Raw genomic sequence first — 21,283 nt, 5'->3', positions numbered from 1 at the left:
GGCAGGGACAGGGTCAGGAACAGGGGCAGGGGCAGGGCCAGAGGCAGGGGCAGGGCCGGGGATGGGAGGAGGACCAGGATGAGAAGGAGCATCTGGCGGCCGGCATGCTTGCAGGGGCGGCTGAGGCCATGCAGTCACACCACCAGGGAATGTGTGGGGACAGAATGGAGGTCACACTGCAGGCACTCCTCACTGGAGCTTTGGATGGGGCGGGCCCTGGCTGGGCAGGCGGGCGGGGATGCTCGGGTGGTGGAGGTCCCGGCCACAGGCGGGGTCCGGGCCCCGCATCAGCGGCACCGAGCTTGCTGGCCGGCAGCCCCAGGCCTTGCATTTCAGATCCAGGTGATGCTCACATGTGGGGGCTTGTAAGTGCTGGGCTGAGGGGGTGAAATGTGGGTGGGCCCACAGAGCGAGGATGGCCGAGGCCCGAGGAGTGAGATGGCCGAGGCCCAGGGGGAGGGGGGGAAGAGGCCCCGGGGGAGGGGGAGGAGGCCCCGGGGGAGGGGGAGGAGGCCCCGGGAGAGGGAGGGAGGGGGCCCTGGGAGGGGGGGAGGAGGCCCCGGGGGAGGGGGGGAGGAGGCCCCGGGGGGAGGGGGGGAGGCCCCGGGGGAGGGAGGGGGCCCTGGGAGGGGGGGAGGAGGCCCCGGGGGAGGGGGGGAGGAGGCCCCGGGGGAGGGAGGGAGGGGGCCCTGGGAGGGGGGGAGGAGGCCCCGGGGGAGGGAGGGAGGAGGCCCCGGGAGAGGGAGGGAGGGGGCCCTGGGAGGGGGGGAGGAGGCCCAGGGAGAGGGAGGGAGGGGGCCCTGGGAGGGGGGAGGAGGCCCCGGGGGAGGGAGGGAGGGGGCCCTGGGAGGGGGGGAGGAGGCCCCGGGGGAGGGGGGGAGGAGGCCCAGGGAGAGGGAGGGAGGGGGCCCTGGGAGGGGGGGAGGAGGCCCCGGGGGAGGGGGAGGAGGCCCCGGGGGAGGGGGAGGAGGCCCCGGGGGAGGGAGGGGGCCCTGGGAGGGGGGGAGGAGGCCCAGGGAGGGGGGGAGGAGGCCCCAGGGAGAGGGGGGAGGGGGCCCTGGGAGGGGGGGAGGAGGCCCCGGGGGAGGGGGGGAGGAGGCCCAGGGAGAGGGGGGGAGGGGGCCCTGGGAGGGGGGGAGGAGGCCCCGGGGGAGGGAGGGAGGGGGCCCTGGGAGGGGGGAGGAGGCCCAGGGAGAGGGAGGGAGGGGGCCCTGGGAGGGGGGGAGGAGGCCCCGGGGGAGGGAGGGAGGGGGCCCTGGGAGGGGGGGAGGAGGCCCAGGGAGAGGGAGGGAGGGGGCCCTGGGAGGGGGGGAGGGGGCCCAGGGAGAGGGAGGGAGGGGGCCCTGGGAGGGGGGGAGGAGGCCCCGGGGGAGGGGGGAGGGGGCCCTGGGAGGGGGGGAGGAGGCCCAGGGAGAGGGAGGGAGGGGGCCCAGGGAGAGGGAGGGAGGGGGCCCTGGGAGGGGGGGGAGGAGGCCCAGGGAGAGGGAGGGAGGGGGCCCTGGGAGGGGGGGAGGGGGCCCTGGGAGGGGGGGAGGAGGCCCAGGGAGGGGGGGTGAGGCCCAGGGAGAGGGAGGGAGGGGGCCCTGGGAGGGGGGAGGAGGCCCCGGGGGGGGGAGGGAGGGGGCCCGGGGAGGGGGGGAGGAGGCCCAGGGAGGGGGGGTGAGGCCCAGGGAGAGGGGGGAAGGAGGCCCTGGGAGGGAGGGAGGAGGCCCAGGGAGAGGGAGGGAGGGGGCCCTGGGAGGGGGTGTGAGGCCCAGGGAGAGGGGGGAAGGAGGCCCTGTGAGAGGGGGGAGGAGGCCCAGGGAGGGGGGGTGAGGCCCAGTGAGAGGGAGGGAGGAGGCCCAGGGAGGGGGGGTGAGGCCCAGGGAGAGGGAGGGAGGGGGCCCTGGGAGGGGGTGTGAGGCCCAGGGAGAGGGGGGAAGGAGGCCCTGGGAGGGGGGGAGGAGGCCCAGGGAGGGGGGTGAGGCCCAGTGAGAGGGAGGGAGGAGGCCCAGGGAGGGGGGGTGAGGCCCAGTGAGAGGGAGGGAGGAGGCCCAGGGAGGGGGGGTGAGGAGGCCCAGGGAGAGGGAGGGAGGGGGCCCAGGGAGAGGGAGGGAGGGGGCCCTGGGAGGGGGGGAGGAGGCCCAGGGAGAGGGGGGGAGGAGGCCCAGGGAGGGGGGGAGGAGGCCCAGGGAGAGGGGGGGAGGGGGCCCAGGGAGGGGGGGGAGGAGGCCCAGGGAGAGGGGGGGAGGAGGCCCAGGGAGAGGGGGGGAGGAGGCCCAGTGAGAGGGAGGGAGGAGGCCCAGGGAGGGGGGGTGAGGCCCAGGGAGAGGGGGGGGAGGGGGGCCCTGGGAGGGGGGGTGGCTGGGGCCGTGGAGACGGTGGCGGGAGCAGAGTGAGTGTAATGGAGGAGCCGAGGCTGCGCTGTGAGGCTGGGCCTCTGCGAGGTGAGTGCGGCCAGAAGGTCCGGCAGAGCAGCAGGTCCCTGCTCCGCAGCTGAGCCCCGGCCTGACATGCGTGTGGACTGTGCTGACAGGTGGATTTTCAGGAACTAGAACAGGAAAACAATCCTGGGTACGGGAAAGCTGGAAACAATAAAAATAAACACAGTGTCCTGGCCCATCGGGCACTGGGCTGGCCGCTGGCCTGGATACGGCTACTCCAGGGGCACCTGTGCTCCCGGCCGTCTTCCCAGCCAGCGCCTCCTGCTCCGGGCTTCCTCCCGGTCCTGTGTCAGTGTGAGTGTGTGTGTGTGTGTGTGTGTGTGTGAGTGTGTATGTGTGGGTGTGTGTGAGTGTGTGTGTGTGAGTGTGTGAGTGTGTGTATGTGTGTGTGTGAGAAAGTGTGAGTGTGACTATATGTGTGTGATTGTGAGTGTGTCTGTGTATGTTTGTGTGAGTGTGTGAGTGTGAGTGTATGTGTGTGAGTGTGTGTGTGTATGTGTGTCTGTGTGTGTGAGTGTGTGTGTATGTGTGTGTGTGTGAGTGAGTGTATCTGTGTGTGTACGTGTGTGAGTGTGTATGTGTGTGTATGAGTGTGTGAGCGTGTGTGTATGTGTGTGAGCGTGTGTATGTGTGTGTGTGAGTGTGTGTGTGAGTGTGTGTTTGTGTATGTGTATGTGTGTGTGAGAGTGTGAAAGTGTGTGTGTGTGTGTGTTGGTGTGTATGTGTGTGTATGTGTGTGTATGTGTGTGTGAGAGAGTGTGAGAGTGTGTGTGTGAGAGTGACTATATGTGTGTGATTGTGAATGTGTGTGTATGTGTGAGTGTGAGTATATGTGTGTGAGTTGAGTGTGTTTGTGTGTGAGTGTGAGTATATGTGTGTGAGTTGAGTGTGTTTGTGTATGAGTGTGTGTGTTGTGTGTGAGTGTGTGTGTGTGAGTGTGTGTGTGTGTGTGAGTGTGAGTGTGTTTATGTATGAGTGTGTGTGTGAGTGTGTGATTGTATGAGTGTGTGTGTGAGTATGAGTGTGTGTGTGAGTGTGTTTGTGTGTGTGAGTGTGTGAGTGTGTGTGTGTATGAGTGTGTGTGAGTGTGTGTGTGTGAGAGTGTGAGTGTATGTGAGTGTGTGTGTGTATGAGTGTGTGTGTGTGTGTGTTTGTGTGTGTGTGTGTTCGTGTGTCTGTCTGTAGGTCTGCTTAGTGAGAAGTGTGTGTGCTGGGACAGGTCTCATAGGTGTGGAGCCTGCACTGCTTCTCAGTGGGAGTGCGGGCGGGCCCGGAGTGATTTGGGGAAGGCAGGAGGGGGGGCAGGAGGGGACGGGGACAGCGGCCGGGCCTGGGGGGTTGTCACTCTCCTGCCCCAGCGCAGAGGCTGGCAGTTTCACACCAGCTCCTGCGGCTCCGATGACCGTGTCCCTCCTGTCCCGCCAGGTGGACAGCGTGCCGCGGCGTGAGGAGACAGCATGGCTGCGGGCGTGGCCGACCACCTGCCCTTCTTCTTCGGCAACATCACGCGGGAGGAGGCGGAGGACTACCTGGTGCAGGGCGGCATGAGCGACGGGCTGTACCTGCTGCGCCAGAGCCGCAACTACCTGGGCGGCTTCGCGCTGTCGGTGGCGCACGGCCGCAAGGCGCACCACTACACCATCGAGCGCGAGCTCAACGGCACCTACGCCATCGCGGGCGGCCGGGCGCACGCCAGCCCCGCCGAGCTGTGCCTCTACCACTCGCAGGAGCCCGACGGCCTGGTGTGCCTCCTCCAGAAGCCCTTCCCCCGGCCGCCCGGCGTGCAGCCCAAGACCGGGCCCTTCGAGGACCTGAAGGAGAACCTCATCCGGGAGTACGTGAAGCAGACCTGGAACCTGCAGGTGAGCGGCCGCGGGCCGCCTGAGCATCCCTCGGGGCCACAGTGCTTCGGCCCAAGGAGCTTCCCCTGTGCCCACAGCCGGGGGAGGGGGGGCCTTCTCGTGCAGTGATGTGGGGTCTCCCCCGGAAACCGTCACCATCCGTGCCGGCCCTTTGGGAGAGCGTGGCGGCCCCCGTCTGTTATTACTTGAGGGGGTCGCACTGGTCAGGAGCCTGTAGCTCCGGGCGTCTCTCAGAAGATCGGGTCAGTAACGTGTTCACTCCCCGCTGTGGCTGCCGGACGCCTCCCTGAGCCGGCTCCCCGGTGGGCTCCATTGCTTCCCCGCAGCCTCCTCTGGCCGTTGGTCTGCGGACGGGCGAGCGGCTGGTGTGCCGCAGGGAAGGGCGTGTGTGTGTGACCTGTGTGTGTGGACAGCTGGTCATCCGAGGCTGTGACCCTCACGCCCCCGGCCTCCGGGTCCTCTCTGGGCTCGCCCTCCACGGCAGCCCCGGTGCCTGCACTCCGCGGCTCCTCCGCCCGGCGGGGACACTGCACAGGCCCCGGGACGCGTGGTGTGACCGCTCCCTCCTGTGACACTTTCTGTGCTGAGCGCCATCCTGCGCCCAGCTCAGGACCATCCTGCGCCCGGCGTCTTCACTGCAGGCACTGGGTGTGCTAGCCTCCCTCTGCTCCCACAGGCAGGGCTCAGAGCCACTGGGTGTCATTACCCGTCCTTAATGGCACCGTGCGTGCCGCCGCTGACAGTGCAATGAGGCCCATCCCACCGGGATGCGCAGCAGCCCCACGAGCACCCGCGCCAGCCCCGAGCCCGCACTGACTTCTGTCCGGAGCTTTGCTGCTTCCGGAACGCCACAGAAACGGGCTCACCCAGCAGCTGGCCCTGTCAGCCCGGATGCTTTCGCCCAGCGCCCGCCCTGGCGAGGCAGCCCGGGGCCCTGGCGAGGCAGCCCGGGGCCCTGGCGAGGCAGCCCGGGGCCCTGGCGAGGCAGCCCGGGGCCCTGGAGAGGCAGCCCGGGGCCCTGGCGAGGCAGCCCGGGGCCCTGGCAAGGCAGCCGGGGGCCCTGGCGAGGCAGCCGGGGGCCCTGGCGAGGGAGGCGGCGTGTGGGCCACGGTCCGTTCTCTCCGTCCAGCTGGGCTGGGCAGGGCCCGCCCCTCCACTCTGACCTTGACGCGCTGGCCTGGCAGCCCCCTGGTATGCAGTGACCGCTGCTTTGGGTTTGCATTTCCTCTCTGAGGATTCCAGGCCAGCCAAGGTGTGGGCGCGGGGGAGGGTGACCGAGCTCCCTCCTCGCCTGCCCTCCTCCCTGCCTTCTCCTAGTTTGGGTTGATTCTACTTTTACCTTTTGTTTCTGGTGGTTTGTTTTATAACTTCAAGTAGTCACTCTGGTTCTTCACTGACTGCCATGCGGGACACGTGTTTCTCCCCGACCGAGAACAAAGGGGACGGAGCGCCAGCTCAGCCCTCCCGAGTCTGCTCTGTGCCATCATGTCCGCAGCGAGGTGCCCACCCGTGGGACAGGCCGCCTGCGGAGGAGGCAGCGTGGCCTCGGGCAGGCAGGAGCGCGGGCTCCATTGTCCGTAGGTGACTGGCAGGGAACACTGTCCTAGACGACAGACCGAGCCAGGCTCGGGGCTGGTCATCCCGGCGTCTCCAGGCTGGCGTGGCCTCAGAAGGCCCCACGTCTCGGTGTTCTGAAGTCCGCTTCGCTGTTTAACGGGAAGGCGTTCGATGCTGCGCAGGCCTTCCCGGCTCTGTTTGCCGGGGGCGTGCACGGCACACTGGGGGGTGGCGGCCAGGACGCGGGCCCTGGCGCTGCAGCCCGGCCTGAGCCCCTTTGCCCGCAGGGCCAGGCGCTGGAGCAGGCCATCATCAGCCAGAAGCCGCAGCTGGAGAAGCTCATCGCCACCACCGCCCACGAGAAGATGCCCTGGTTCCACGGGAAGATCTCCCGGGACGAGTCCGAGCAGATCGTCCTGATCGGGTCCAAGACGAACGGGAAGTTTCTGTGAGTACCGCATCTTTTCCTCCCGCCCACGGCCTGCTGGTCAGGGCGGCTCAGCCTCCACTGCTGACCTGGCCCGGGGCCCACACTCCCCGCAGACACGTGGGGCTCCGGGGCGCTTCCAGTCTGAGCTGCCCTCGTCACTCACGTTTGGTTAGTGACCCCTCAGGGAGCCTCCTCACGGGCGGGCAGGCGGGCACTGGGGCATCATTTAGAGGCTGGTCCTCAGCCCCAGAGCTGCTCTGGGCACCAGCTGGGCTGCATGGTGACGCCTGTGCTGGTCGTTGAATCCGGAGGCAGCGCAGGGCGTGGCGTTCAGTGTGCTCATCAGCCAAACTTCGGCCTCTCCCAGCAGATGAGGCCTCTGTCTTCTCACTGGTCCCGGCCCTGGCATTCGGGCGCGCAGGACTGCGAGGCCGTGCCCCGGGGCAGGTGCTGTGTGGGGAGCCGTGCCCGGGGAGGGGCTGCGTGGGGAGCCGTGTCCGGGGAGGGGCCGCGTGGGGAGCCGTGTCCGGGGAGGGGCTGCGTGGGGAGCCGTGTCCGGGGAGGGGTTGTGTGGGGAGGCCGTGCCCGGGGAGGGGCTGCGTGGGGAGCCGTGCCCGGGGAGGGGCTGCGTGGGGAGCCGTGCCCGGGGAGGGGCTGCGTGGGGAGCCGTGCCCCGGGGAGGGGCTGCGTGGGGAGGCCGTGCCCAGGGCAGGTGCTGAGTGGGGAGCCGTGGCCCGGGGAGGGGCTGCGTGGGGAGCCGTGCCCGGGGAGGGGCTGCGTGGGGAGCCGTGGCCCGGGGAGGGGCTGCATGGGGAGCCGTGGCCCGGGGAGGGGCTGCGTGGGGAGCCGTGCCCGGGGAGGGGCTGCGTGGGGAGCCGTGCCCGGGGAGGGGCTGCGTGGGGAGCCGTGCCCGGGGAGGGGCTGCGTGGGGAGCTATGCCCGGGGAGGGGCTGCGTGGGGAGCCGTGCCCCGGGGAGGGGCTGCGTGGGGAGCCGTGCCCGGGGAGGGGCTGCGTGGGGAGCCGTGCCCGGGGAGGGGCTGCGTGGGGAGCCGTGCCCGGGGAGGGGCTGCGTGGGGAGCCGTGCCCGGGGAGGGGCTGCGTGGGGAGCCGTGCCCGGGGAGGGGCTGCGTGGGGAGCCGTGCCCGGGGCAGGTGCTGAGTCGGTGCTGCAAGACGGCCAGGGTCCGCAGTGGCAGTTCCTCCCCACGAACTCTTCTTGGCCGCTTTCACGTTCACCTGAGAGCGTGCCTTCTGCCTACTTCCAGCCGTGTAAACTGCGTGTCCCTCTCTGGACCCGCATCTGGTGTCCGTAGCTGTCTGGGGAGAAACTCTCCGGGCACGGTGGAGGTGTGAGCCATGCCAGCACTGCCTCGTGCGGCCTGCCTCTCAGTAGGGAAGTGGACCGGGGCCTTGAACGGAGCGGCACAGGCGCCGGGGATCCACGCAGGGACAGGGGTGCTGCCAGGTGCCTGCCCCGCTGTGCTGGGGTGAGCAAGGGCCTGTGCAAGGGGACATGAGCAAAGACCGAAGGCAGTGGCCACCCAGCGGGGGTAGCCTTGGGTGCCCTGAGGCAGGAGCATGCTGGGGCTCCTGGGTAATGGGAGGCCTGGCTGCAGGCACGTTGGTCTGCCCACGTGTGGGCAAGTGTCAGGGAAGATCCAACTGAAGTCCAGTGGGACCCGCCTGGCTGGGTGCAGAGGAGACGCTCCTGTGAGCACCCACAGGTGCCGGCCCGGGTCCCGCCGTGCGGGTGACACCAGGGATGGGGCCGGGAGGTGCCCTGGGCCCCTGAGGGCTTGCACGATGGCGCACGTGGCCGTGGTGAGAAGTCAGTCCTAGCCCAGGTGTGACCAAAAACCAAGTCTGTTAGAAAAGGGAAACAAACTTATCCCCCAATGATGACTCCTTCCCCAAAGGAAGGATCCAAGGTCACTGGGCTCAAAGCATTTGGAGACCTTTCTTTAAAAAACACAAAACATGTTTTTTAGAATAAGAACAGATCACAATAAATCATCAGTTTGAAGCTGATAAACGTGCACAGTTTAGAAAGGCGATGTTTGTTTTACTTACCTGCTGACACACCTGCTTGCACCTTCCCTCTCCTATGTGGCCCCGTGTTTGCCCCTTCATCCGGTCCTAACCGGCGCCACCATGTCCGCTCGCTCACAGAGAAGAAACTCCAGGCCCACGCTGGCCGTGAGGAGCGCCGGCACGTTCTCAGAGCTTTGTCAGCTTTGAAAGGAGGCTGAGCAGCAGGAGAAGCTGTCTTCCGTGGTTATGATTTAGCATCTTTTACCAACCAGATAAGCCCTAACCATGTGGCCACGTGGCTGGGCCTGCTTGGCTGGAGGCCAGGGGCAGGCTGTGGTCGGCAGGCCCGGCCCTCCCGGCTGGAGTGCCCATGCCATGTGCCCAGGGCAGCCCCGGGCCAGGCACGGTGCTGCTCCCGGTGCGTGGCCATCTCCTCCAGGCCAGGTGCTGCGCTCTGGTTTCCTTCCGTAAAATGTTACCGTGAAAATGCTCCCAAACTTCATGTCCTGCAAGAGAAAGGAAAGGAGTTGTCATTTTCTTTGCGTTTAGTACCAAGTAAATATGTTATCGTTTGGAGCTGAAGTTCTGACGAAGCCGAGCCAAGCCCCGGGTGTGACTGCAGGTGCGGTTTGGGAAATGCCTGTGAGTGCCAGGCAGCACTGGCATGGGGTCGGGAGGGGGAGGGGTGGGAGGCGGAGTCACAGGAGATGTGGGTTCCTGGTTGGGGCAGATGGCAGGATGGGGAGCAGGTGCTGCCACGCAGAGGCTCCTGGGCCACACCGGTGGGCCAGGCACACCTGGGAGACCTGCCAGGTCTTGAGAAGGACCCTGATCTCATGAATGGCCCCGGAGTGGGGCAGTGCAGGGCAGCGGTCCCAAGGGTCCTGCCAGGAGAGGCGGCTGAGAGGCAAGTCTCAGATCGGGCACCGAAGTCTGGAGAAAAGAGAGTGGTGCTCAGGCAGCAGCTGAGAGTGTTTGCAGGACAGGGATGTGAGAAACGGAGGCAGAGAGGAAGCCCAGGGGAGTCTGAGCCCCATGACCTGAGAGGCCCGTGTTCGGCAAGTGCCAGGAGGCCAAGCGCCGTGGCCTGCGGCTCACTGCCCCCATCCCCCTCATGGTGCAGCCTCAGCACGGCGCCGGCCTGTGGTCGCTGCACTCGATGGGTGGGACCCCGAGACACACTGCCTTCCCATCTTCCCACGGCAGCTCTCCAGTGCGCTGGTCAGAGCATCCCCGGGGCCCCTGGTCCCACACGCAGAGGCCTCCGCGCAGGGCCAGGGACAGGTGTGGTTTGCCCTGCAGAAGCACCCGTGGTCGAGTCCCCTGGGGACAGCTGACGGGTCTGCGTGGCCGGCTCTTACACGCCCTGCGTCTGAAATCCAGGGGCCTGACCTTTCTGTCTGTACTCTCCGAGAAGTCAGCACTTCAGTCTTTGAGCCGCGTCTTCTGTGTTAGCTCCTGTGACTTTCTCTCCCTCCTTCCTTCCTCCCCGCATCCTTGCCAATCTCTGTCCTTACACACACACACACACACACACACACACACACGCCCTGTGGGAGGCGCTGCAGTGTAGCAGTGAGCAAGACGCACAGAGGTCCGGTGAGTGCACTCTTCTGTACACACCTGGGCTAGAGGTGTCCTGGGTACAGAGCCCCAGGGCCAGGGCTCTCTGAGGAAAAGGCTTGTGAACACCAGGATCAGAGGAGTGCAGATCAGAGCCTTTGTCCAGGACGGCCTGGCTCAGGGACACCGGAGGGCACCCCTGTCCCCCTCCACTATTCGGGCAATTCCTTCCCCAGTGTCCTCCCTCCCTCCACAGGCGGACTGGATGAGGCAGGCGCCTCCCTTTGGAATGGCTACACATTGGGAACATTTTTCAGTGCAAGTGCAGCTCAGTGAAAGGTAGCCACAAGGAAATATTCCCAGAGCGGCACACATCTCAGGGACGGTTAGACGGCTTATAAGAACAGATACGTGCACTAGTATTCCCTATGAGCAAGGAAACACGTACATGAGGATAAAGGGTGAGGAATGAGAGCTGTACCTCCAGTTGTGTTCCACAGATGCATACAGAATCCCAACATGATGTGAGCAGTGGTTCTCAACCCTCTGTATGTGTGGGAACCCCTGGAGGGGCTTAAAGGCATAGATTACTGGGTCTGGATTTTAACTTACTAGCTTTGAATTATGGCTTGAGAATTTGCACCGTGCCTGTAGCGGAAGCAGTCAGCATTGGGTTGCCACGGCAACCCACCACTGACTTCTGGTATGGTCAAGCTTGGGTCATAATGGTGTCACATCCAGGCTCTTTATTATAGAGATGTTAGACCTCAATTCATCCTCTACATTTTTTTTCTTATTTTCTATTGCCTTACTGTGTACTACATTTTGGCAATATCTCTAGATTTGTCTTCCAGTTCACTAATTTTCGCTTGATCTGTGTCTAATCTGGTGTTACATTCATTTGCTGAAATTTTCTCACCAATTGCATTTTGTAAAAATTTCTGCAGGAAGAAGACTGAAGGCCTCTGGACATGAGCCCAGAGTGGTGCCCTGGGCGGGGTGAGCAGGACCTGCTGCAACGTGGTGCTCCTGCCTGACTCTGTATGCTGGCCGGTGCTGGCCCATGCTGGCCCGTGCTGGCCCGTGCTGGCCCGTGCTGGCCCGGTGCTGGCCTGGTGCTGGCCCGGTGCTGGCCCGGTGCTGGCCGGTGCTGGCCCGTGCTGGCCCGTGCTGGCCCGGTGCTGGCCGGTGCTGGCCCGTGCTGGCCCGTGCTGGCCCGTGCTGGCCCGTGCTGGCCCGGTGCTGGCCTGTGCTGCTCGGTGCTGGCCCGTGCTGGCCTGTGCTGCCCTGTGCTGGCCTGTGCTGGCCTGGTGCTGGCTCACAGAGGCGCACAGAGGGGCCTAGGCCCCTGGGCCACATTTCATTGTGAAGCAGGACCAAGAGCTGTGCGAGGAGGAATGGTGCTCTGCTTGTGGGCCAGCAGCTGGCTACTGGGAGGCATCCCTTCCTTGAGGTCCGCAGGGCCCAGGGCCCAGGACGGTCTCACCCGAGCGCCAGCAGCATGGCCTGTGCCGGGCCCAGGACACAGCATGACCACAGCCCGGAGCAGCTGTGAGGACCAGGCCCGGCCATGGCTGTGCAGCCTGAGCGGCAGCTGGCAGGAAGCGAGGGCACAGAAAGGAAACCCACAGGCCCGGCAGCTGGAGGTGGCGCAGACCAGAGGCCGGTGACATTAACGGCCAGCAGTGGGGAGGTGCCTGCTGTGGGCAGGTCCTGGCTGTTTTATCTAAAAGATGGGAACTCTGGCTCGGAAGCTACAGCAGCTCTCCACGGCCCATCCTCAGGAGAGTGCGCTGCGCCCACACCCGCCGCGTTTGCCACACAGGCACCAGAGAAGGGGTGGCTCGGCAGCTGGTGCAGGTGGAGGGACGCACCGGGCTAGCACTGAGCCAGCAGCAGGCCAGCACCGAGCAGCACAAGCCAGAACAAGGCCAGCACCAGGCCAGCACCGGGCCAGCACCGGGCCAGCACGGGCCAGCACGGGCCAGCACGGGCCAGCACGGGCCAGCATGCAGTCAGGCAGGAGCACCACGTCGCAGCAGGTCCTGCTCACACCCCGCCCAGGGCACCACTCCGGGCTCGTGTCCAGAGGCCTTCAGTCTTCTTTTTATTTTCATTTTGCACCTGAGACCAGTGCACCCTGGACTGCGGGGAGCTGGGAGCATGTGGCGCCGGGAGCCGCGCGGTGCCAGCTGTGCTGGTCCTGCTGCTCGGCTCCGTGCGAGTCCGAGTGAGAGCCCACGGTGTTTCTCGTCGGGGACAGTGGGCTTCTGGTGACGGCAGGCGCTTGTGGGGTGCAGAGGGCAGACCCGGCAGGGCTGCTGGCTCAGGATGATCTCACGAGAAAATTCCCGTTTCCCAAAATGGCTAATTCACACGCCCTCCAGCAGGACACCGCGGAGCTGGCGGCCCATCCTCGCAGCACTTAGTGCGATGGAGCCTGTGGGCGCCGGCCTGTGGGAACCGGGTGCTGGGCCATTTCCTCATTGTGGACCGCATTAGCATTCCCAGAGCTCTTTCCTGGGCAGCCTGTGGTCCTGTCTCGGTTTGAGGGGGGGGTCCATCAAGGCACAAGGCCAGGTGGGGGTGGGACATAGCCTGGAGACCGGAGCTCAGAGCCCGTGTACTGTTCCAGAGGTCAAAGGCCAGGGGTGATGGGAGTGGCCAGTGGGCTCCCGCTGCTGTCACACTGTGCGCAGGTGTCCTCAGTGCTTACTGGTAGTCTCAGCATTGATGTAGTTCCTTACACCGCCCAGCCCTCCTGTTGTTTACACTGATGCTCATGTAATGAACAGCAACAGCCGGTCCTGTGCGCCAAGTGCGAAGTAGTCTCGGGTCTCCCCATGTAACAGCCTGTTTGTCTCTTCTGTGTGGTTGGTTCTTAGTTTGGCAGCAACCGGCTGGCCTCCATGGGCCACGTGGCTGGGAAGCGGAGCTCCACTCAGGGTCCTGGGCCGGCGCGGGGGCGGGAAGGGCTGTCCCCCTACCTGCACCAGCCGCTGAGCCGCAGGGCGGCAGAGCCCGTCCATCGCCACAGCCAGCAGGACCGGAGAGCTTTGTTTTTAACCAAGTTCCACCCCACACCCCACAGCTCGCTCTCAAGTCCTGGGTTAGCTTTTGAGAAGAATCTATAGGAGCGAGGATTGGAAAGTATGGCCACGTCCGTTTCCAGCTCCTGCCTCATGGGGTGACCGCTCACAACTGGGAGGAGGCATCACAAACGTCCCCAAACATACAAGGCCCGGCAGGCGGGCCATGGGAGCTCTCCCAGGACGCAGTGCGCGTGGGCCCTGAGCGTTTGGGGCCTCAGGCCCTTCGGCGTAGGAAACGCCAGGACTGCACAGCTGTCCAGCACGTCTGGACTCACCCCTCTCCGCTCTCATGACCCAGCAGGCTCCGGCTGCTAGAAGGGGAGAACGGGCTGAGAGCACGGTGGCTGAGCAGTCCTATGGGGAGGTCCCGCCCATCCCGTCCCTCTGCAGCCCCACCTGCCTTCCCAGGGGCTCACCCCACTACGGGCAGAAGCCCCTTCTCGTGCACTGGATGAGGGAAGGGGTCACCCAGTGACCCCACCAGGGTGCAGAAGCAGAGCAGGGCAGTCCCTGATTGTGCCGGTCACTCCCGCCCACAGTGGGTGACCTTCCCTTCTCCCTGGGTTCCCCTCCCTGCGTCCCGTGCAACAACCAGGAAGTCCCTCCTGCAGAAGGGAGAGCGTGAGCCACCTGGGGTTTGTCCCCAAGTTCCCATCAGCCTGTGCGGAGCTGGTGGGAGAGGAGGTGGTGGAAGGCTGACAGCCGGCCCACCTCGGGCCTGTGGGTCGCGGTGCTGGCGCCTGAGCAGCTCTTCTGATGCCCAGCCAGGTCCAGCCAGGCCCTGGGATGTCTTCGTCCGGAGCTCGTGGTGTCAGGGAGCTGTGTGTGGGCCTTCCAGGCCTGAGGGGGGCGCTGTGTCCGGCAGCCGGCCCGAGGCACTTTCTCCGCCAGGGGTGGGTCAGGTCAGGAGTGACCGGCTCTTCCTGTCTTCCAGGATCAGGGCCCGGGACAACAACGGGTCCTACGCCCTGTGCCTGCTGCACGAGGGCAGGGTGCTGCACTACCGCATCGACAAGGACAAGACGGGGAAGCTCTCCATCCCCGACGGGAAGAAGTTTGACACGCTCTGGCAGGTACCCCTCCGTCCGGGCGGTGAGGGAACAGCCCGAGCCTGCGAGGAAGCCCCCGGGGCCCCTGCCCGAGTCCTGCCCGCCAGGGCGGCTCCCAGCTCCGGGGCCACGCACCAGCACACACGTTTGGGGAGCGCTGGTCTAGCGTCCTCAGGAGGTCCAGGGGGCGCTCCTCCAGGCCCCGCCAGGCCTGGGAACTCCGGGTGCCGCTCCGGGCTGTGTGCGTGCAGCCGGGAGGCCCTGGGGCGAGAAAACTGCCATGAAGACAGATACACACAAACCCAGCGTGCGTGGCGGGAGGAGGGTGCAGGTGCCGGTCAGACGTGGGAGAGGCGGAGTGAATGTAAGATGTTAGTGCCGTTCCTGCTTCAAAGTGAGCCTCCCCTGAAACGAAGCGCCCGGACAGTGAGCAGCATCCCTGTGCCGGCCCCCGCCGCGCTGTCCGCCCTCACGGCCGAGTCCGTCCTGGCCGCTGCCCCAGCCCTAAGCCCTGATGCGGGGCTGCTCAGGCAGTGAGCACGGACCGGCTCGCCGCTGTGTTCCGGACTGCCGTGGGCATCCCTAGCTTGCCTTCCTTGTAAATCACAGCCGTGTGAGGAGATGGCCGCACTACACGTGTGGTTTCAGCAGAGCGTGCTGGGGCAGAGGCCGGGAGGCCAGGCTCTGCCGCCCAGAGCAGCTGCGTGCGCTCCTGTGGGAGAGGGGCGTGAGCAAACAGCCGCTCCCAGGCCTGACCAGGAGCCTCCTGTGGGAACAGCAGCCAAAGGTCCCAACTCAGAATCCTGCCTCTAAATCCTGAGACCCGGACCTCCTGACCTCAGCGCACTTACAGTAACGCCACCTCTGGCGTGGGGCCCAGTGCTGTGATTAGAAAAAGAAACGCTTCTTTTCCAAATGCTGGGCGTTACACTATCCATGTCATTTATGACATTGACCTTGTCTTTTGGTTTGTAGCTCCCTAGAATATGGCTCATTATTGACCATTTTAAGGTATATTTTATTTTATGCTTTATTTTCATGGTATCACTTAGAAAAAGCATTTAGCCTATCAAGTAGTCCACTGCAAATTAAAGAGATGAGTGGAGTTCTGCCTAATTTTAATTTTAATTTTAATTTCCCACCAGAGTCTCTTGATTCCACTCAATGCCGGGCATGGTGCTTTCCCCTCAGTTTCAGAGTCTGTTGCTGCCACAGTGCTGAGCAGCTCGCTTGTTGGGAAGTCCCTTCCTGAGACGCTGTCCCATGTTTATGGATTTCTCTGCATAGAATAGTATTCAGCCCTAATTAATCCCTTCCATTGTCTATTGTCCAGCCACCGTGTTTAAGAAAGAAACTCAAAATGCTAGCCCTGCCTTCATTTTTATAGGTGTGATTCCCTGGGTTTTTCTCCACAGCAATGTAAGGTGCCTCTGCACCAGCCCACCAGGTGGCCGCGCTGTTTTGTGGGTGATTCCCGCACCAGTATTCCCGCTGCAGCGCAGGGTCAGCGAGCAGGAGCCGGACCTGGCCCCCGCCTGGCTTGGTGCAGTCCCTGATGCAAGTGGCTACTGCACTTTAGAGGATTGTTTTAAATTGAGACCGAGGTGGCATGTGGCCTGAAAAACAACAGCAACAGGAATTTCACTATCTCGCCCTCAGGAGAAGCGTTTGCAGACCCCTGCCCAAGGGGAAGTCCCCACGGGTCCACCCACCAGCCTCCCGTGCAGAATAGATTGTCTGAAAACACAGGGACGCTGGAGAGATGGCGGATGTCTTCCTTGTTTAGGGACCTCCTCACTCTTGGCCTGAGAACACAGCACTGCACTAAACAGACAGGGGGCGCTCTGGTGTCCTCCCAGCAGCAGGTGAGGGCTGATCAGATTGAAGCATGCATTAGGAGGGCAGATTTCATGTGTGTTCTTACCACAATAGTTAACAATTTGAAAAAGAATGTTACCTGGAAGGATAAAATATATTCACTCAACAAACATCCACACAAGTAGGTAAGTTTGAGGACTGGAAAGGTCCAACAAACAGACAGGGAAGGGGTATCAGATATGAATATTTTAGGTTGTCTGAAGAGGAAAATGTCTGTTATGAGAAAAGAAAAGATGAAATATAAGGAAGGACTGTCTTTTTCTTTAAGATTTTTTATTGATTTTTAGAGAGAGAGAAACATTGAGGTGAGAGCGGAACATCGATCTGTACCCTGCACACCGCCCCCCCCCCTCTTGGGTCAAGCCCACAACCCAGGCCTGTGCCCTGACCTGGAATCAAACCACCAACCTTCCGGTCCACTGGATGATACTTAACCCACTGAGCCACACAGGCCAGGGCTCAGGACTGTCTTACTGCATAGTTTTGATAAGATAAAAGTAAATCCCCTTGCATGGGTTTATTTTTAATGTAGAAATTAGACATCACAATCAGTTTCCTGGGAACCATTAGCCAAAGATGCCCAGGTCCTGTGAATAGAGGTTATTTTCCAAAGGCCGCCTTCCTATCACCTGTGCTGTGGTGGCTTCTCTGAAACTTCTGGGCGGAAGGACTGGTCCCTCCAAGTCCTGGCCCACAGCACTGTTAGCAGCAGTCCTCACCATTCCCCTCTCCACTGAGAAAGGAGGCGCCGGGAAAGGGCAGGAAATGGTGTCCGCTCACCACCGGGTACCCGTCCTCTCAGGGCCCAGCGAAGCCCGCTGGCCGAAGGGCTGGCCGCTGAGCTTATGTTCATTACATCACCCAGGTGCAGAGCACGTGAGCAACTCCTGGTATGTGACTAGCTCCCAGAGAGAGAGGAGGGAGGGAGAGAGGAGAGGGAGAGGGAGAGAGGGAGAGAGAGAGACGAGAGGGAGAGGGAGAGGGAGAGAGGAGAGAGAGAGAGGGAGAGAGAGGAGAGAGAGAGAAAGGAGAGAGAGAGAAGGAGAGGGAGAAGGAGAGGGAGAGAGGGAGAGAGATAGGGAGAGAGGAGAGGAAGAGGGAGAGGGGGAGAGAGAGAGACGAGAGGGAGAGGGAGAGGGAGAGAGGAGAGAGAGAGAGGGAGAGAGGAGAGGGAGAGGAGAGAGGGAGAGAGGAGAGGGAGAGGGGTGGACGTCTGTGGTCCTGGTCTGAGGGTGGGAGGAGAGAGATGGGGGAGGGTCAGGTGGACTCCCCCAGGAAGTGAAGGGTTGTCTTTGGTCACTTTGAGGTCTGAGAGGGGAGCTAGCTGCTCCAGGTGCAAAGCCCTTTCCTGCCACCTCACCGCCCTTTCTCACCGCTTCTCTTCCAGCTGGTGGAACATTACTCTTATAAACCAGATGGTTTGCTCCGAGTCCTCACAGTTCCATGCCAAAAAATCGGCGGGCAAGGGGGTGAGTGACGGAGACCTTGGGTTCCATCTTGTAGAAGACAATGGCAATGCCCCGATCACCAGCCGCGTTTCCGAGTCCCCTGCTACCAAGTCGGGGGGACGAGGCCTCATTTTGACGGAGCAATTGGTTAAAATGGCAGATTGCTCCCACTTTCATATATCATTGATTTAAAAATAGCGAATACCTTTAACTTTAAAAACTAGTGCTGATGCGGGGTGAGATGTGGAGTGGAGGTGGTGAGGAGGATGCATGCAGACGCCATGCTCCCCGCGGACGGTAACACCCCTTCCTCCCCAGGACACGTGAATTTCGGAGGCCGCCCCCAGCCGCCCGGTGCCAGCCCTGCGGTAAGCGTTTCTGGGAGAACCCGCGGGAAGCAGGCAGGGAGGCCAGGCAGGGGCTCACAGGAGCCTGGAGTCATGGTTGCCATGGCGCCTGCTGAACGCACTGCTGGTGTCCGCTAGGCCTGCCAGGCCCCTGCCAGCCACGTTACCGTTTGGGGGTTAAATTCTCTCCGTTTCCTAAAGGTAACAGAACGGCCAGGAAACCCGGTGATAAATCAGAAACATGCCCCCGGCAGGTTTGGGAAAGGGGACATGTACAAGCTCAGCCTGAGCCGCACGGCCCCCACGGTGGGGGAACACCGGGGGCGGCGGCCGGTCCGCCGGGGTCAGTCTGCGGACAGTGTGGGGGAGACGGGCCCTGCCTCGAGGCTGCTGCCCGGACCCCCGGAGGATGGCCAGTGAGGAGCCTCAGGGAGCGGGGATGCCACCCCTGGGCCAGAACCCACCTCCCTCCATGCCAGGAGGAGGTGAGGAGGTGGCCTGTCCATGCTTCTCACGGGTTTGCCCGAAATGTGCCGGACGCCCCCAAAGAGTGCTAGGAGCCGACACCCCGTTTCGCACTGGCTGCGCTGGCTCAGCTCCCCTCGGGGCCCCACGGGGGCCTTTGGTCCCCACGTCACCGGGGAGTGTAAACTTCGCCCGCGCAGCCGTGCCCCCGCACCCCCCGGTTTTCTGCCACCCTTACAAGCCCGCAGCGAGCGGCGAGCGCTCCGCACCGGAGCTCCGGCAGCTGGCCGCCGGGGCCCTGGGGGTCGCTGGGTGTCAGAGAGCTCCAGGGGCAGCGTCTGAGGTACAGCACCCTGAGGGTCCTTGTATGCTGCCTTCTCGGCGCTCCTGGCCACGTGTGCCCCGTGAGGCGGTCCCTCCCTCCAGGGTGGATGGCGCTGGAGCTCAGAGCCCACGCCCGATGTTACCGTGGTCACCAATGGCTTCGGGAAGCCCGGTGCTCGGGAATGGCTGCTCACTGACTGGTGCGCCGTGCTCGGAAGAAGGTGCTCACCCCTGCTCCCGCCACAACCTCCCACCCCGGCCGCCAGGAGGAGCAGGGGGCTGGCCGGGTGCCCCACCCTCCGGGTGACTGGCCTGCAGCCCGCAGCGCCACGGCTCCCTGAAGCACAGGCGGTTTCGTGAACGGCCCCGATTGCATAGCCTTTCGTGCCCAGGTCCTTGGCTCGGCGCCCAGCTCCCCTCAGAATTCCTCACGGTCAGGAGCGGGTGGCGGCACCAGCCGGAGGCTCTGGCGTGGTTTGGGAGCGAGTTAAAGCAGCGTGTCATGTACCGTCCGCTGTCTTGTTTTCTCACCCCTGACTCCCTCCTCGCTGCTACGGTTTCTAGGCTTGGACAGCCGGTGGAATCATTTCGAGGATCAAATCCTACTCCTTCCCCAAGCCCGGCCACAGGAAGGTACTCACCGTCCCCGCCGGCTGCTGTGTGTGCTGCTTGCCGCTCTGTGCCCGTCTGCCCTCCTGCTGCTCTGCCCGCGTCTCTGCTGAGTGTGGCTTCACGGGCAGCCCGCTGGGCGCGCACCGAGCTCGCCACGCAGGTCCTGGCACACTGCTGCGAAGCCCTCGCTGTGCACGCTGCCTCTGCCAACGTGTGCCCGCAGCCACCGGCCAGCGTGATGGGTGGAGCGGGCTCTCAGCTGGAAAGTCTGCCGAGGGAGCCGGTCCGTCAGCTGCAGGGAGCCCCCGCTGGGTGCTCTGGTGGCACAAGCGCACGCAGACGGCAGGGGCCGGGCTGGCGAGTGCTGCCCAGCGAGGGCCTCTCTGTGTGCGGCACAGACACCAGGCTCCTCGGCTCAGGCGGCGCGTCCCCACCGCGGAGCTGTGAGTATGACACAGTAACGGTGAGGAGCTGTGAGTGTGACACGGTAACGGTGAGGAGCTGTGAGTGTGACACGGTAACGGTGAGGAGCTGTGAGTGTGACACGGTAACGGTGAGGATCTGTGAGTGTGACACGGTAACGGTGAGGAGCTGTATGACACGGTAACGGTGAGGAGCTGTATGACACGGTAACGGTGAGGAGCTGTGAGTGTGACATGGTAACGGTGAGGAGCTATATGACACGGTAATGGTGAGGAGCCGTGAGTGTGACACGGTAACGGTGAGGAGCTGTGAGTATGACACGGTAATGGTGAGGAGCTGTATGACATGGTAAAGGTGAGGAGCTGTATTACACAATAATGGTGAGGAGCTGTATGACATGGTAACGGTGAGGAGCTGTATTACATAGTAATGGTGAGGAGCTATATGACACGGTAATGGTGAGGAGCTGTGAGTGTGACATGGTAATGGTGAGGAGCTGTATGACACAGGTAACGGTGAGGAGCTGTGAGTATGACACGGTAACGGTGAGGAGCTATATGACAGGGTAACGGTGAGGAGCTGTATGACACAGGTAACGGTGAGGAGCTGTGAGTATGACACAGGTAACGGTGAGGGGATAATGATGAGGAGGATGACAATGAGGAGACACTGAAGGGCTAGGAACACCAGTTTTGTCTGAGGCAGTAAGATTGCCATATATTTTTATATTTTTATATTTTGCTATATGATTGAATAATGAGGGAAATAAAAAGTTCTTTTTTAATGACTTTTATTTATAATGAATCACCTCCCTCAAAACCCATATATCATGTGTATGGATTTCTTTTTTCCCTTTTCCTATTTTTACCATTGGTGGTGTAAAAGTGATTCTTTCACTAATAATTCTTTCCATTTAGTTGGTATGTTTCCAAACATTTCAGCATACCCTTGGTCACTGACTCGTGAAGCAGGTTGCCTAACGTGCTAAGGGAAACAAGTAAAAAGCACAAACGCCCTGAGGCTGCAGCTGGTGAGTGTCCCACGTGGCAGGCGTGCTCAGGGCCTCCTCGGCTGGCTGACCGCGGGAGGCAGGCCCTGCAGCGGGGGAGGTGGTGTTGAGGGGAAGTGACGTGACACACCTGAGCAGAAAACTGTGCTGGCATGTCCCGGGCAGTGCAGGTCGGCCTGGAAATGCCAGCTCTGGTGGCATCGCCCTCGGGGTGCCAGGAGCTGGGACAGGCCTCAGGAGCACACACGATCAGGGGTCCGCTTCCAGGTCAGGACCAGCAGTGACTGAGCTCTGGCCTCGGAGAGGTCGGCGTTCCGCGACCCCAGGCTGTTCTCCACAGCTGCGCCTGCCGGCCCGCCCGGCCCTGAGACAGGCTCCCCTCGGTGCCAGGATGGTGCCCGTCAGCCGAGGTGACGCCAGTGTTCTGACTTAGGGTGCCTTTCAGTGGTGAATCATCCTTTCCACGTTATGATTATAAATTCCGGTCTAATCAGTGGCTTCCCGCCATGGGCTTCATCAGATGCAGCTTGGACCGATGGCTCGGGCAGGACATGCCTTGTGCCCGGCATCCCGTCCACAGACCCGGAAGCCCTGGCGTCCAAGGCTTCTCCACTCACAGGGTCTCCCTGCAGCCCTGCAGGAGCCCCTGGCCAGCTGGCCCCCTCCAGCTCCCACCTCGTTCATTCAGCACTCCCTTCATAACGGCCCAGCCTGGAGCCCGGAGCCCGGAGCCCGGAGCCCGGAGCGGGCACGCTCCCTGCCGCCCCGCA

At 63.1% G+C, this 21,283-nt stretch overlaps 1 protein-coding gene across 2 annotated transcripts in view; it reads left to right on the top strand.

Annotated features, from left to right (window-relative positions):
• Positions 1–21,283, top strand: part of SYK (spleen associated tyrosine kinase) — a 78,070-nt gene that overhangs the window by 32,639 nt on the left and 24,148 nt on the right. For both annotated transcript variants that reach the window (XM_084899016.1, XM_084899017.1), the window contains exons 2-7: positions 3,849–4,285; positions 6,130–6,290; positions 13,893–14,031; positions 17,273–17,354; positions 17,652–17,701; positions 19,034–19,102. In XM_084899016.1, coding sequence (XP_084755142.1) covers positions 3,881–4,285; positions 6,130–6,290; positions 13,893–14,031; positions 17,273–17,354; positions 17,652–17,701; positions 19,034–19,102 — 906 coding nt within the window. In that variant the 5' untranslated portion in view covers positions 3,849–3,880. The remainder of the gene's footprint in view (positions 1–3,848; positions 4,286–6,129; positions 6,291–13,892; positions 14,032–17,272; positions 17,355–17,651; positions 17,702–19,033; positions 19,103–21,283) is intronic.

This window comes from Pipistrellus hanaki (genome assembly GCF_964339955.1).
Source record: "Pipistrellus hanaki genome assembly, chromosome: 11".
Taxonomy (NCBI): Eukaryota; Metazoa; Chordata; class Mammalia; order Chiroptera; family Vespertilionidae; genus Pipistrellus; species Pipistrellus hanaki.
This window is presented reverse-complemented; position numbering and strand designations above follow the sequence as displayed.